Source organism: Heptranchias perlo, chromosome 34 (genome assembly GCF_035084215.1).
Source record: "Heptranchias perlo isolate sHepPer1 chromosome 34, sHepPer1.hap1, whole genome shotgun sequence".
Classification (NCBI taxonomy): domain Eukaryota; kingdom Metazoa; phylum Chordata; class Chondrichthyes; order Hexanchiformes; family Hexanchidae; genus Heptranchias; species Heptranchias perlo.
The window spans coordinates 26,133,956-26,151,140 of NC_090358.1; the positions used below are offsets into that span (position 1 = coordinate 26,133,956).

Here is a 17,185-nt window from a genome sequence, read left to right on the forward strand (position 1 = left end):
CATCCAAGCAAGTGGAGAGTATTCCATCACATTCCTGACTTGTGCCTTGTAGATGGTGGAAAGGCTTTGGGGAGTCAGGAGGTGAGTCACTCGCTGCAGAATACCCAGCCTCTGACCTGCTCTTGCAGCCACAGTATTATGTGGTTGGTCCAGTTAAGTTTCTGGTCAATGGTGACCCCCAGGATGTTGATTGGTTGGGGATTTGGCGATGGTAATGCCGTTGAATGTCATGGGGAGGTGGTTAGACTCTCTTGTTGGAGATGGTCATTGCCTTGCACTTATCTGGCGCGAATGTTACTTGCCAATTATGAGCCCAAGCCTGGATTTTGTCCAGGTCTTGCTGCATGCGGGCTCGGACTGCCTCATTATTTGAGGGGTTGTGAATGGAACTGAACACTGTGCAATCATCAGTGAACATCCCCATTTCTGACATGATGGAGGGAAGGTCATCGATGAAGCAGCTGAAGATGGTTGGGCTGAGGGCACTACCTTGAGGAACTCCTGCAGCAATGTTCTGGGGCTGAGATGATTGGCCTCCAACGACCACTACCTTCTTCCTTTGTGCTAGGTACGACTCCAGCCACTGGAGAATTTTCCCCCTGATTCCCATTGACTTCAATTTTACTAGGGCTCCTTGGTGCCACACTCGTTCAAATGCTGCCTTGATGTCAAGGGCAGTCACTCTCACCTCACCTCTGGAATTCAGCTCTTTTGTCCATGTTTGGACCAAGGCTGTAATGAGGTCTGGAGCCGAGTGGTCGTGGCGGAACCCAAACTGAGCATCGGTGAGCAGGTTATTGGTGAGTAAGTGCTGCTTGATAGCACTGTCGACGACACCTTCCATCACTTTGATGATTGAGAGTAGACTGATGGGGTGGTAATTGGCCGGATTGGATTTGTCCTGCTTTTTGTGGACAGGACATACCTGGGCAATTTTCCACATTGTTTGGTAGATGCCAGTGTTGTAGCTGTACTGGAACAGCTTGGCTAGAGGCATGTGGTCCTGAGCTGTAGCCTCACCAGGTTAGCACCTCATTTTTAGGTACGCCTGGTGCTGCTTCTGGCATGCTCTTCTACACTCCTCATTGAACCAGGGTTGATCCCCTGGCTTGTTGGTAATGGTAGAGTGAGGAATATGCCGGGCCATGAGGTTACAGATTGTGCTGGAATACAATTCTGCTGCTGATGGCCCAAAGCGCCTCATGAATGCCCAGTTTTGAGCTGCTAGATCTGTTCTGAATCTATCCCATTTAGCACGGTGGTAGTGCCACACAACACGTTGAATGATGTCCTCGGTGCGAAGACGGGACTTCGTCTCCACGAGGACACTGGTGGTCACTCCTACCAATACTGTCATGGACAGATGCATTTGCGACAGGTAGATTGGTGAGGACGAGGTCAAGTAGGTTTTTCCCTCTTGTTGGTTCGCTCACCACCTGCCGCAGGCCCAGTCTGGCAGCTATGTCCTTCAGGGCTCGGTCAGCAGTGGTGTTACCGAGCCACTCTTGGTGATGGACATTGAAGTCCCCCACCCAGAGTACTTTTTGTGCCCTTGCTACCCTCAGTGCTTCCTCCAAGTGGTGCTCAAGATTGTACCTGTGCTGTTTCTTTGAACAAACTACTCACCTAGTCCTATTCACTTGCCCTTAATTTTTCTTTTTCGCATTGTCACCCATTTTAAGAGATGGATTCAGCTTCCACCACAGTTTCCAGTGGGGCACTGAGTAAAGACGTTTATCCTAACCCCCCTCCCTTTGTTCTTCAGGTGATGCCCTTAAATTTTTGCTCTCTAGTTACTGACTCACCAACCAGAGGAAATAGTTTAATCTACGTTATAGAAACCTGCCTATTTTGGATGCCTCTACTGGATCTTTTTTGTTCTAATGAAAAAAAACCCAGTTTCTTTAGTCGTTTTATACCTAAAGCCTTTTAGCCCATGGATTATAGTGAATCATCTTCTGCACTCCCTGCATTCTCTCCATGGCCGTGCTATCTTTCCTGAAGAAAAATGTCCAAAACTGGACATAGTATTCTAATTGTGGCTAACCCAATGATTTGCATAGGTTTAATATTGCCCAAAGCATGCAACAAGACATAGCCATGCTCACTTTTTTCCAGATTGTACAATTCATCTAGTCGTTAACTCTGTCCTATCCGTTTAATCCAATGGGAAATTCTGCATTTAAAAATTCCATTCCCTGTAGTTAATTGATTAATATTCGTCCATTCTTGTATCCTCATTCTATTAAATGTTTAAATTTGTAATCTTCAGTGAAATAGCCATTTAAAAAAATTTTAAAATATAATCGCAGAATCAATTGGGTAATTTAGATGGTACAGCTCTGGATTCAGGCATGTCTTCAAATACTAGTAACATGTACTCAATCGTTCATCCTTCTGAGGTGAATAAAATGAGTACTGCATCAGGCTGGGAGGACGTGGAGTACAAGTGGTTAACTGATCCTCACCATAGAGAAGCAGTATTCTTTACACTGTCACGGGTGTCTGTCTTCAGCACCTGCTTGCTGTTCAGGAGCAAGACTATTCACTCGAGTGTTGCTTCTGATATGTCATGTGCTGATTGTTCAATTTAATATTGGGGAAAAATATCCTGGTAACATCCTTCTGCATAAAATCCCTATTGCTCTTGTGACTAAATGAAGTGATAAATGTTGTGGTGAAATTATTTACTTTGCTTTAGGTTCCTTTGTCTGATTCAGCCCTAATGACTAACTTAGATAGTCATTTTGTACTCCCCATGGCCGGTGAAGACTTTGCACACTGGCAAACAAGGCACACTATTATCTGGTCACTGTGGTGACTCACTTTTTTAATAAACTTAGAAGCTTTATTTTATTTAATAAAAGGCAAGGCTGATGGGATTGATTATACAAAAAGTTAACTGATCCTCACTGTAGTACTAAAGCTTGTTCTCACCAGCTTCCAAGACCGTGTACAAGAAGGAATAGGTAGTGACATGTGAATGTTTACTTGTCTGACATTCAGGTCAGAATATATTTCAGCCTTGGCCTTTTTTTTGGAAATACCAGCTGATCTTGTGTGCTGGTCTTTATTGGTGGTCTGGGGTCTAGAGCAGGATTGTAGCACTTAGCTACTAAGGTGGAGTTGTGTTTAATCTGACCTGACTCTATAAGGCCATAATGTACTCCCTGTGGGGCACTGGTCTAAAATGGGTATATCCTGAGGTCATTTAGATACTAATTGCTTTCAGCGAGGGAGATTTCTCTAAATTGGCAGCAGCTTGGGCCCTCTGATCAAGGTCTGGGGGGAAGAAAATAGCAGAATATTACATTTGTTTCTTCTCTTGCAAACTTCGCAAGTTGTGATTCATTTGTTGGAAAGTGATGGCTGTGCTAGATAGCTTCTGTTAAGCTGAAGCCGTATCACTTAAGGCTAATGTCTAATTAAAACCATGTGGCTCAATTGGTAGCCGAGTCATCTTGTAGTCAGAAGGTTTTGGGTTCAAGTCCAGGACTTGAGCACATACCAGGCTGACACTTCAAGGCAGTATTGAGGTAGTGCTGGATTATCAGAAATGCTGTTGTTTGGATGATGTGTTAAACCGAAGCCCTGTCTGCCTGATCGGCTGAACATGTAAGATCCCATGGCATTCAGAGCCGAGAGTGCTTCTGTTGTCCAGATTAACATTCCTACCTCAGCCAATACCACCAAAAAACAGATTGTCTAGTCAGTTATCTTGATCTTCGAGGTGGTTCATGATGATTAAATGATTCGATAGGGTAGGTAGAGAGAAACTATATACTCTGGTAGGGGAGTTCAGAACAGGGGAGCATAACCTTAACATTAGAGCTAGGCTGTTCAGAGGTGATGTGAAGAATTTCTCCACACAAAGGGTAATGGAAATTTGGAACTCATTCTCTTTTTGCGCCCCTTCCCCCAAAAAAAACTGAGGCTGGGGGGTCAATCGAAAATGTCAAAACTGAGATTGATAGATTCTTGTTAGGTAAGGGCATTAAGGGATATGGAACCAAGGCAGGTAGACTGAATTAAGAAACAGATCAACCATGACCTAATTGAATGGTGGAACAGGCTCGAGGGGCTGAATGGCCTACTCCTATTCCTATATCTTGCTTTGTGTGAATTGGCTGCTGTTGGTCTACATAAGTGATTTCACTACAATTTGTAGCATACTTATGAAAAGTCGACGTGCAATGTAAGTGTCAGTTTGTTCCTCTTAAAGGTTCAAATTATTCAATTAAGTTTTGTTTGATTAAATTGGAATGCGCTTGCCTGTTTCAGGAGGTTAAAAATACAAGTCAGAGGTGTCCAACATTTTAAGATTGTATTGCATCTGTAATGGAGTGCAACACCCGGTGTACAGTTTTTAATATATTACTAGCAGATCTGTGGTTTTGTTTATGGTGAATCAGATTAAGGGGATGCTGGAGTGTGGAAGCAGGGGAACTGTGCCAAGAACTTTAGAAGACTTCTGCCCAGAGACAGCAAGTGTGATTTGATTGGTTCCTGGAAAAGTTGTTTACCTTACCTGTGCAGCTGTGTGAATAAATCTTTTATGTAACCATTGTTTAAGATTTTTCTTTTTCTTTTTTCCCCTTCCCCCTACCCTCCCCCTCTTTTTCACTCCCTCTACCCTCATAATCAGACAATGGTGGATGCTGAGTTGTTGGAGGGGTGACTAAAAAAGTAGGAGGGAGGAACAAAAGGAGGCACAAGCTTTAGAGCAATATCTTAAGTAAAAATGCTAAATTTGGGCACAAGACAATTTAACAGCTAAGCTAAATTATACTAATGTGAAATAACTTTTTGTTTCCTGGCTGTTTGAAATAAAGAAAAATGTTGGATGAAAAGGTTTTGAAACGTGTATCATCGGCTTTGATTTAAAAAATATATATATTTTTGTCACTGTTCACACAGCTGATTTGCCACTCAACTTTAAATTTTATATTTGCAAATTAACTGCAAGAATCTTGCATATTCATAAGTGTGACAATCAAAATATAGTTGACAAAACAGGAAGCTGTTATGTGCATACCTCTAATTTTACTTGTGGGCTAGTAAAATAAAAGACCATAGGACATCCCAAAGTGCTTAACAGCCAGTGAAGTACTTTTGAAGTGTAGTCACTGTTGTAATGTAGGAAATGTGGCAGCCAATTCACACACAGCAAGGTCCCACAAACAGCAATGCGATAATGACCAGATAATCTGTGATGTTCGCAGAGGGATAAATATTGGCCAGGGCAGTGTGTGTACTGGGCGATCTTTAATGTCCACCTGAAAGATGACACCTCCAACCAGTGCAGTGCTGAGGGAGTGCTGCACTGAGTCAGCCTAGATTTTTGTGCTCGAATCTCAGGAGTGGGGTTTTGAACCCACAACCTTCTGACTCAGTGCCACCACTGAGCCACGGCTAGTACATCTCCTGTACGTTGCTTAGGGTGAGTTGGGGATATGCTTTCTCTCCTTGTCACCATTGTTTTCGTGCTTTTTCCTCCTACTTCTCCCCCTTTCTGTCCTTTGTGCTCAGGAGGCAGCCGTTGAGTGCTGAAGGACAGATGTTCCTGTGAAGTGTACTAGGTGCAGATCCGGTTTGAGGGATTCCAGTCAGGGCTATGGGTTGCAGGTGGTTTTACTGCTGCTTGTGGAGGAGGAGGAACGTGCTACGGCCATGGGCTCCGGCACCCTACGACGGAGACCCGTGGCTGGTACGTAGCACAGTGCTGTGGCGGGACCCTACCGTGAGCAGGAATAGCGCGTAAGCACGCGGCGCGCATGGACAAACAATATGTACCTGCGGCTTTCTACCTCCCCAGCAGTGTCGCTCTGACGCACACACACCGTTCCCCTGGATGCCGGCGAATGGGCTAACAATAGTGGTTGGGTAAGTGGGAAAGAGATTGGGAATTGGTGAGAGCCCCAGTGCTGTTGAGTGGATATCGGGGGCCCATTACAAATAAGCTATCGATGCGTTTTCTTTTTAAAACTCACCTGAAAGCTCAAAGACTTGGGACATGGAGCTGGTTGCCACAATGTTCCTAGCTAGAGATGACCATAGGTCTCAGATAATGCAACAGCGCCACTCATCTGGAAGACCAAGTAATGCAGGATTCAATCATGGGGAAGAAAAATCAGTAGAAAAGTGACAAACATGGCAGATATAGCACAACACAAGTGTGACTGACAGGAGAAACATGAGTTACAGGAAATGCATGCAGATTTTAAAAATACAATACTTGTTACGGTGAGCTGAGGTTATAATGTTGGAGGGGGTGTAATTACAATGAGTTGAGCTGCCATTGATTCATTTGTTTCCTGAATTGGATATTTGGCTCAAATGTGGTCCTCTTAAAATTACCAATCAAATTTGCCCCATGCATATGTGCAACTTTCCAGTGTGATGCAATGAATGCTCACGGGAGGCCAGAAGTTTAATTCTGTAGATAGTGATGGATGTATAATTGTGTTTAGGAACTGAACTCAAAGATCTATAGATAGTGATGTATAACAATAGTTACTTTAAAAAAAAATCATAATGCAGAGTGACTTCTATCCAGTGCTATCCCATTTGACATTGAGCTAATCACAATCCTGCAAGGACATTGGATTGCAAGATCAGAATCTCCACACATGGCTTGTCAGAGCTGAGGGGACGTACAGCAAATTTTCTTGAGGTGCACTAAACAGTGTTTCCCCTTTTATGTCTTGTATTCTAGAGTTCCCACACAATCTTGCCTGTATTATGTGTTCTCTCATCGTTTCCTGACTTCTCAGCGCTTCTAGCTTTTGGAGGTCTGGCTGATGCGCTCTATTACCCAATAGTAACTCGAATTCTGAACATTTCAAATAATTAGTATCTATCTCCCCTCCACTGTTTCATTTTTCTGAAAGGGGTGAGGGAAGAGCCATGTTCACATAATTATGTCATCTCATTGACCTGGCCTAAGTTAGGATGTCATCTGGATGACTCATTATTTTTGAACCATTGCTCCAAACTTGGTTTCCTTTTCAGAAACAGGCATGCAGTATAAGAGACATCCAGTCCGATTCTACTGAGGGGCAATTTTCCTTGTTTAAGCTGCTGGCTTGAACCTCTTACCCAATAGTAACTCGCTGGCTGCGCACGTCAAGAAATTATGAATATGCTACTCTCTCTTCCCCTTCATTTATCAATGGGTGCAGAAACCTTGGGCTACATCCCCAAGCTTTCCTGATGTGCACTGCAGGTTCCCCATGGGCAGCAGGACAAAAGAAAACTGACAACTGCAAATATCTGGGAAAGACAGACTTGATGAACCAGCGGGTCTTTTCCTGTCTGATTTTGTGTGCTCATGTGTAACAATTATTTCAAAAGTTTTTAAAAAAAAAAAAGCCAGTCATTTTCTGCTGGTTCCCCAATTCCGCTCTCAGGTTTGATCCCCCAGCTGTGGAGCACCTTGGGTCATTTTGTGATACTAAAGGTGCTATGTGAAGGTAAATTGTTCTTTATTGCTGATATTCATAGCCTGGGCTCGCTATATGGGCAAGAGTCAGGGATTTACAAGCAACTACCTACTTTTTGTATGTATGTCATTCTTAAGTGTAGATAAACCTGCAGTCCTGGGTGTGAATGTGGATTTGATGTTTGTGTCTCATGCTCCTGAAAACTCTGCTGCCCATATCCTAATTTGCAACAAGTCCCGCTCACACATCACCCCTGTGCTCGCTGACCTACATTGGTTTTCAGCCCAGCAACGCCTCAATTTTTAAATTCTTATGTTCAAACCCTCCCATGGCCTCACCCCTCCCTATCTCTGCATCGCCTTCTGCACTCCTCCAATTCTGGCCTCTTGTGCATCCCTGATTTCCTTCGCTCCACCATTGGTGGCTGTGACTTCAGCCGTCTAGGCCCTGAGCTCTGGAATTCCCTCCATAAATCTCCCCATCTCTCTACCTCCTTTTTTAAGTTGCTCCTTAAAACCTACCTCTTTGACTCTGCTTTTGGTCACCTGTCCTAATACCTGTGTCTTGGTGTCAAATTTTGTCTGATAACACTCCTGTGGGGTCCCTTGGGACATTTTACTACATTAAAGGCGCTATAATAAATGCAAGTTGTTGAAAGATTCTTGTGGCTGATCAAGGTTCCATGAAAGACAGACTGTGGGATGATAAAATTGGAGCTCGGGTTCCTCTCCTGTCTCATACCTGTTTCCAATGCATGAAAGAACAAACACAAGTAAGGAGAGAAGAGACATGCGGATAAGAAAATCTGGCAACGATCGCCAAGGAAGTATCCTTGGGACATATAGGAACAGGAGTAGGCCATTGAGCCCCTTGAGTCTGTTCCACCATTGTCAGATCATGGCTGATCTGTACCTCTGCTCTATTTACCTGCCTTTGGTACATATCCTTTGATGTCCTAGCCTAATAAATCTGTAAATCTCTGGTTTTGAAAATTTCAATTGACCCAGCAGCCAGTCTTTTGGGGGGTGGAGGGGGGGGGGGTAGTATTCCAGATTTCCACTACCCTGTGTAAAACAAAAAAAGTGCTTCCTGATTTTACTCCTAAATGGCCTAGCTCTTATTTTAAGATTGTGCCCCCTTGTTCCAGATTATCTCTTACCTGAGGAAATAGCTTCTCTATATCTTCTCTATCAAATCCTTTTTTTATAATTTTAAACCCCTCAGTTAGATCGCCCCTCCACCATCTAAACTCAGAAATACTAGCCAAGTTTATATAACCTGTCTTAATTTAACCCTTTAAGCTTTAGCACCATTCTCATGAATCTGTGCTGCACCCCCTCCAAGGCCAATATATCCTCCTGAGGTGCAGTGCCTAAAGCTGATCGCAGTACTCCAGATGGGGTCTGACCAAGGAACTGTACATCGGAAGCATTACTTCCTCCCCTTTGTATTCCAGCCCCCTTGAGATAAAGGCTAATATCCCATTTGCCTTTTTGATTGCCTTTTGTACATGTGCACTTTTATGTACATGAATAAATCACTAAAAGCAAGTGCACTTCTCGACTGAGCACAAGGAATGGAAAGGCCTGACTTAAAAAAAGCAGCAGAAGTCAGTAACTTGACCAGAGGGTTGGGGGTTTGGATCCATCTCTGGTCACCATGGCTCTGTTCACTGGTGGTTTCTTAATTTTGTTGGATTATCTGGATACTGCCACATTCATTTTGTTGGGAACTTTTGCTCTTAAGGTTGAGGATAATTCAATTTTTTCTTCCCTAGATTTGTTGTTGGTTCTGATCGTGCCATATTCATGCTGCGTGATGGAAGCTACGCTTGGGAGATTAAAGACTTCCTGATAAATCAGGAACGCTGTGCAGATGTTACTGTTGAAGGGCAGACATATCCTGGAAAAGGAGCAGAGAAAAAGAAAAATGAAACCAAGCCGGATAAGAAGAAAAAAGATGCAGCAGCTTCACAAAAAGACAACCGGGCAAACAAAAACGAACTATGATGCAATTGAGTTAGATGGTGATCAAATGGCTACGTGAAGTGAAATTTTCTTTTGTATTAGATAGCTTGCCTTTCGATGTTGAGATTTCTTATGGAGCTATTACTGAATCAGTGATGTTGATTTAAATAGCTCATTTTAAAAGTTTTTGGAGTTGCAACTACAGTGTGACCTCTTAACATTCGTTCCTAATATGAAGGTCCTGCATTGTGTTTTCTAGTGACTTGCCAGCCTTTTTAAAAAAAATGATTAAAATGGAAGCCACTAAAGGTACAGTCAGTAGACTTTATAAATCACATTTGCTGCTTGTACCTTGCACCTTGGCACTGAATGGGATTTCTCTTCATTTTGTTCTATTTTAGACTTCAATGTAAATGCAAGTTCCTTTGTGATTGAAGTATGCTTTTGACACAAAGACCATTATTTTCTATTGATGCCTTTTATGAGCAGTGGCCAACTCAACATGCATATGGTTTCTAACTTCAAAGTGAAATTATTAAAAATGCAGCTACTTTATTGTCCATTCAGCAGTGTTATGTATTAAATTGATTCCAAGATGTTTCAGAGTACTTGCTACATTCTGTACTGCATTTATGTATACTCTTGTAATGTCTTCACCCTTCATCAGCTGCCTTACTGAATTAGCCATGATATATTTGTCAATCTTACTGGTGTATTTTTCATATGAAAAAAAAATTCAGTTACAGTAACTTCAGATTTTTCAAAGAAAATTTACCAATTTACATACCACTTTCCTGAGCTGGTAGAGATTACCAAGTACGTTTTTTATACAATGAAGCAACCATGGGACCTCCTATGTATAATAGAGTCAGAACAAGCTGACGCTGTAGAAAGTTCCCTTGTGTCCTCGCTGTAGCAACTGCTATGATACTTTTAAAATTGCTGGAAGTATCACTGTACTGAAATTTACTGATAACACCTATTACTCAAAAGAGCAGTGTTTATGCAGGTATTTTATTCTGGTGTAATAACTTGATGCAAATATCCTGAAATGTTTTCAAATTTCTATGTTGTAAGCATAGTGTAGAATGGCCTCCTGAACTGTACAGGCATGATGGACCAAATGGCCACCTCCTGTACTGTACCTATTATGATACATAATCCAGATGACTGATGCTGTACTGTTCTGTCTTCACAAGTGGAATAGTGTCCTGACCAATTGAAGTATCTAGCTACCAGAGGTGGAAAACTAAAAGTTTAATATCTAACAAGTTCTTCTTGCCTGTATAAGTAACTGCTTCTGCTCTAGCACCTAGCCCTAATAAGTTGTAAACTGACACGGAGGAAACATCTTTTAGTAGGGTGAATGTAATTAAGTTCTTTTGCCTCCTTCACTAAACTTAAGATCCCACCTTGGTTTAGTTCTTGGGGTGGGGGGCGAGCCAAAGGCACTATCTGGTACCACATTTTTGATGAGTTGTGCCATTATGCATGACCCCTTCCTGTGTCCCAAAGCTCCAAGGCTTGTTTGGTATCGCTCACCTTGGGGCCGGGGGGGGGGGGGGGCAAAGTTCAATCTCAGGCCCATTCACTTTTTTACAAACATTTTTAAATGCCTTAAGTTGTTACTAATGATGTATAGTGGGTTTGAATGCCATTGATTGTGGCTGTCATCGGAAGGTGCCAAAAGCAAATGGGCCTATTAAAATGCAGAAGCAGTAACCTTGGACATGCTGCAACATTACAAGATTGCCCTCTGGGGCTCCCAGGCTATGAAATAACCAAGTGGGCCAATGCTCCATTTACACAAGGGGTTTACTGATTACAAGTTAAAATAACCTGTGCCCTGTAGCGAGGTTAGAATCTTTGTTGATGTTTGCACTTTTTAAATAAAAATTTGGCACTGTGTATTAATAATTCATTCACTAACTTGCATATTAAAATTAGTACCATATGTGACTTGTTAATTATGACCATTAATTTGCTGTGATGGACAAGCCACAAGTAACTGGCAGTAAGCACCTATCAACTGGTTCTGTTTAAAATTAGTTGGATCATTTGGGCTGTTTTGAGGTTCCACCTATCAGGAAAGACTGAACTGGCTTTTAAAGTTATGAAGGGGTTTGATAGGGCTGATGTAGAGAAGATATATGGGAGACCAAAACTAGGGGCCATAAATATAAGATAATCACAAATAAACCCAATAAGGAATTCAGGAGAAACTTCTTTACTCAGAGTGATTAGAATGCAGAACCTGCTGCCATATGGAGTAGTTGAGGTGAATATCATGGATGCATTTAAGGGGAAGCTAGATAAGTATATGAGGGAGAAAGGAATAGAAGGATATGTTGATAATGTGAGATGAAGTAAGGTGGGAGGAGGCTCGTGCGGAGTATAAACTCTGGTATAGACCAGTTGGGCCAACTGGCCTGTTTCTGTGCTGTTAATACTATTATCCCTTTGTAAATAGGAACTGAGTGTGTATTTGATCTCTATTGATCATAGGTGGGATGATATAGTACGGACCCCTGCATTTACTGACACGTCCGGAGATCCTGCCATAATTTCTGAATGTTCAGTTTTTCAAAGGTAGTGTTGTTACAGAAAATTAGTATACAGAGCAACAGAAATAATTTGCTAATCAAAACACTGACCACTTATCTAAGGACCCAGTTTAAAAAGCAGTGTTGGCGTGACTACCTCTGTTTTTGCATCCAGCTCTAAGTGCATTACTTGTGCTTGCAGCCAAATAGGTCGTCGAAAAATCTAATGGTGACAGTGAGGAAGTTGTATCTGTAGCCTTACACAGCTGGAGGGGAATAAATGTTGACTTTTGAGTACAATCCAATTTCGTTCTTGGGCATTTATTTTTGTGGGTAAAACAGTCTAGTTAGAAATGAAAATCAAGCGATTTCTGTAGTAGACCTAGTTTATAGTATTCCAGAGTAGATCTGCATCACTTGGTTTTACACCCAGGCATTAGGTTGAAAATCTCCTGCCTACTTCCACCTCCGTAGCATTGCCCGTCTCTGCTCTTGCCTCAGTTCATCTGCTGCTGAAACCCTCATCCATGCCTTTATCACCTATAAACTTGACTATTCCAATCCTATCCTGGTTGGCCTCCCATCTTCCAACCTGCATAAACTTGACTCCATTCGGCCAGTCGCGTCCGTGCCGGCTCTCTGCAAGAGCAGTCCAGTTAGTCCCAATCCCCTGCCTTTTCCCCGTAGCCCTGCAAATGTTTTCCTTTCAAGTACTTATCCAATTCCCTTTTGAAAGCCACAATTGAATCTGCCTCCATCACCCTTTCAGGCAGTACATTCCAGACCACAACCACTCGCTGTGTAAAAAAGTTTTTCCTCATGTCTCTCTTGGTCCTTTTGCTACTATGTTGAAGGCACTATATAAATGCAAGTTTTTGTGTCCAATGACGGTCAGTCACATTAAACCTTTCTCATTCAAAGCTTTCACTAATCAAGTGACATAAAAAACAAATCAAATTACTTAGTGCTGGTGGTGGATGTCACTTTCTTCACAGCTAGAAATAAATTTTATAAAATAATACCCGAAACAGCACAATTTGGAGGGGAAAATGTAAAAAAAATCAATAAAATTAGCCATTTAATGGTAAAAATGCCTGTAAGAAGTTTTCCTCCGAGCTCGACCTGCCTGGAGCTTGCATTGGGAATTTTATTTAGGTAATGGAGTTTCCTACTGCTGTGAATACATCCCTTAGAAGGTCATGGGTTCAGGTCCTGCTCCAGAGACTTGAGCACATAATCTAGGCTGACACACCAATGCAGTACTGAGGGTGTGCTGCACTGTCGGAGGTGCAAAACATGCAATCAGTGGGCCAAAATAAATGAACTGTTAAACTCCTGCTCAGGTGGCTTATGGGAGTTGTCGTTTTTCATTCTGCTCATGGCAGTCTAACACTGAGTGCACCATGACAATCCACATCCCACGAAAACCTGGAAAAGAAGGAAAAAGGGCTCCTTGCTCCTGTGGAGAAATTCTAAGATTAATTACACCATGGGAACCACAAGTTCCAAAATGTACTATGGCAGCAAATTTACAATTGACAACCGAGGGTGAAAGAAAATGAGATTTCATTTTTCCAACATTTCATCCATTTTGATCCATTCACTAAACATTTTTAGCCAATGGTGTTTTGATGAGGTTTTGCATTGTGTTATGGAGGTGTAAAATGTGCAATTGATGAGCTAAAGAAATGAAACATTAAATGTCTGCTCAGGTGGACATTAAAGATCCCATGGCACTATTCGAAGAAGAGCAGGGGCATTCTTCCGATGTCCTGACCAACATTTATCCCTCAATCAACATCACTGGAACAGATTATCTCATAATTTATCTCATTGCTGTTTGTGGGAACTTGCTGTACGATTATTGGCTGCCATGTTTCCTACATTTCAACAGTGACATTTCAAAAGTACTTTATTGGCTGTAAAGTGTGTTGAGACGTCCTGAGGTCGTGAAAGGCGCTATATCAATGCAAGTTCTTTCTATGCTGATTGCTGTGACGATGGTGTAAAATGGGGCAGGCACAAAAGTGGACAGAGATTTGGCATTGCAGATCTCTGCCACGATGCCCTCTGCTGCCAGCCCAATTAGCACCACAAAATTGGGTGGTGTGGCACGGAAACTAAGCTTTAATTACTTAGATGTGATTAGGTGTATGCACTGCGTATACGTGCTGAACTATCCATTACTTGTGCACTGCCATCTGTTCCTTCCCATCTCTCACCTAAAACTGAAATGTGCCTAGCTGTTTAGTAGGAGTCAATGTGCAGTAGTAAAAAAAGAATTAATTGGGTTAAGTATTTTACGTCCCGAAATGTTAGGGATTTCCATTATTTTCTAAGGGAGTTCAGTTATTTTTGTCTTTTGGTTGCCAAAGATTTTTTTTCCTCATAATTATTTCAATGATATTTAAATACTTTAATCTTTTTTATGAGTCAGTGCAAATGTTATTTATAATTAAAGTTCATTCCTTTGTAATTCTCATAATATTCAGATGAATGGCTATCTTTAGTATGAAGATCACTGATGCATGAATCACAATTTTTGGCAGACATAAATTCATTTTGAAACACAGGTACAATAGTTAAGTGGTAGTGCTACTGATCTAGTAATCCAGAGGCCTAGATTAATAATCCCACCATGGCAGTTTGAGAATTTGAATTTAGTTTAAAAAATCTAGAAAGAAAGTTGGTATCAGTAAAAGTGACCATGAAGCTGTCGGATTATAAAAACCCAAATGGTTCACTAATGTCCTTTAGGGAAGGAAACCTGCCGAGCTTAATCAGCCTGGCCCACACCAACATGGTTGACTCCTAACTACCCTCTGAAGTGGCCTAGCAAGCCACTCAGTTGTATCAAACCTCGACAAAGAATATACCTTCACCACACGGACTGCAGTGGTTCAAGAAGAAGGCCCATCCCAACCTTCTCAGGGCAACTAGGGATGGGCAATAAATGCCGGCCTTGCCAGCAACCTCCGCATCCTGAGAATGAATAAAAATAAAATTCATCAGAAGCTGGCACAGTAAATATCTTGTCTCATTACCGTTAAAGATCAAAGATCTTCTGGGTCTCTCTTGGGACTTCCATTTCCCCTGCCTCTTTAACATTGCTGCTGCCTTTAAGGCCCAGGCTTCCTCTCAATTGTTTTACTGTACCAACAGAGCACTTCCACCAACATCAAAAGTCTGCCCTCTCTACACTAATGAGGTCCCACGGGGAAATTGTGCTCTGTTTCAGTCTCCCTGGCATTGCGCACTTCTGGTCAGTACCAGGAGAGGAAGATCAGCCCGAAAGAGTTTCGAAGGTGATAAATATGTATTGGATACAGGGATGAATGACAAATTTTAAATAGCGATAACAAAAGACAAGAGTTCCCAGCAGTGAGTATGACCAGCATCAGATAGATGCTGGGTGAAGGGGAGTAAAGAAAGGTACTATTTATCCTAGATAGTTTTTGGGTTCAGCATACCAGACCACTCAGGTGAGCAATACCGCAGAGAGAGCTTTCATTTACCCAGGTATCTCGGTAAATGTGTAGAGTGCAAGGGATGAAACAGAGAACCTTCGCTTTATTTTGAGTACCAGTTTTATCACATGCTGTTCGGTGATCTTTGGCCTTAGAAGGCAGCAGAATAATATTACGCTAGACTGTGACTTAAGTTTTAATTGTCAAATAAATATATTAAACTGTAAAAGAATAAGGGAACAGTAGGAATGAAACAAAAGTTATTAAACTTAGCTCTTTGAGGAATTAGAAAATACATAAAACTATGTATTCGTACAAGGCAGTTCTTTCCTTTTCTCTAAATCCAGGGAAGCTGTGCGGCTTGACAATTATTCTTTGAAGACTTCAGACAGACTCTCAAATTTGAACTTGAGAAGTACTTTCCAGAATATGGCCAGGACCAAACAAATTTAAATAATGGTCTGTTGAATTAAAAAACCGGCAATCAAACATATATTTATGTTTGTATATACAAGATATTTGTATTTGACTTGGATGGCTTGCCCTTCCCTTAAGCGCCTTGGTATGTTTTACTACATTCTGGCCTCTTGCGCATCCCCGATTTCTTTCGCTCCACCAATGGCGGCTGAACCTTCAGCTGCCTAGGCCCTAAGCTCTGGAATTCCCTCCCTAAACCTCTCCGCCTCTCTACCCCTCTCTCCTCCTTTAAGTTGCTCCTTAAAACCGATCTCTTTGACCAAGCTTTTGGTCGCCTGTTCTAATATCTCCTTTTGTGGCTCGGTGTCAAATGTTGTTTGATAACGGTCCTGTAAACGCCTTGGGCCGTTTTACTACGTTAAAGGCGCTATATAAATGCATGTTGATCTTCTTGTTGTTATTGTACACCTGGCTGAGAAAAATTGGGGATTCTTAAGCCTTGATTCTGCTAACCTTGCCTAAACTCCCTACACTTAGGTAAGTGTAGTCTGCCCCTATGGGGAGAGAGTATGCAGTCTGTATCAGGCAACTAAAAATGCTGCAATTATAGATTTTTCGATAGCTTGGCTGGTTGGTTTATGAAGAGGAGAGTGAGGCCTGGTAAAGCTTGCTGTGGTCCAGCCAGAACTGGTGATGGATGGCTCAGCCAGTTGTGCATCAGATACACTAAAGTCTGTGCCCCTTGGACTCGAGAGAGTGAAGATGGGAGCCTTACCAGTGGGAATGGCCAGAGAAGGTTTTCCTGGAGACACAGGTGGAGGTGAGGGAATTTTTGAGCTGCAGAGGAATCGTGGCAAATGGGGGCCAAATGCTCGGCCGTTGAGAGTTTGAATGAAGTTTTAAGCAATTTGGGGGAGAACTTTCAGGACTCCACTGTAGTGTCAGCTTAGATTCTGTGCTCAAGTCCTGAGATATAGACAAACGGCAGGGAATTAGGACTAAAAAGAGCTACCATTGCTGAAAAAAAATGGCGGACCAGGCTCAATAAGCTGAATGTCTTGGTCCTGTTCCTATGTTCGTGGGTGGGGCCAATTACAGTTTTTGACCTACAGATGGGCCAAGTGTGGGAGGTGTGTCGCGAGGTATGAGGTGATAATTATGAGATATAAATCCTCTGACACCATACTTTCAGGTGTCATATCATTGAGCAGTGTGATACGACAAGCATGTATCGATAAAACGGTGATTGATTTCCTGCTCCAAGGAAAAGAGGCTGGGCGCACTAATGATGAAAGCAAATAGCTGATTAAGCAAGCAGTCAGAAGCAATGGGGGAAAATTTAACCAACT

General features: G+C 42.2%; 1 protein-coding gene across 1 annotated transcript in view; it reads left to right on the plus strand.

The window, feature by feature from the left end:
• mesd (mesoderm development LRP chaperone) overlaps positions 1-12,252 on the plus strand; it is a 28,482-nt gene extending 16,230 nt beyond the window's left edge. Inside the window, exon 3 of the mRNA XM_067971620.1 lies at positions 9,220-12,252. Within this exon, the coding sequence (XP_067827721.1) occupies positions 9,220-9,451 (232 nt within the window). The 3' untranslated portion in view covers positions 9,452-12,252. The remainder of the gene's footprint in view (positions 1-9,219) is intronic.
• Positions 12,253-17,185: the final 4,933 nt, after the last annotated feature.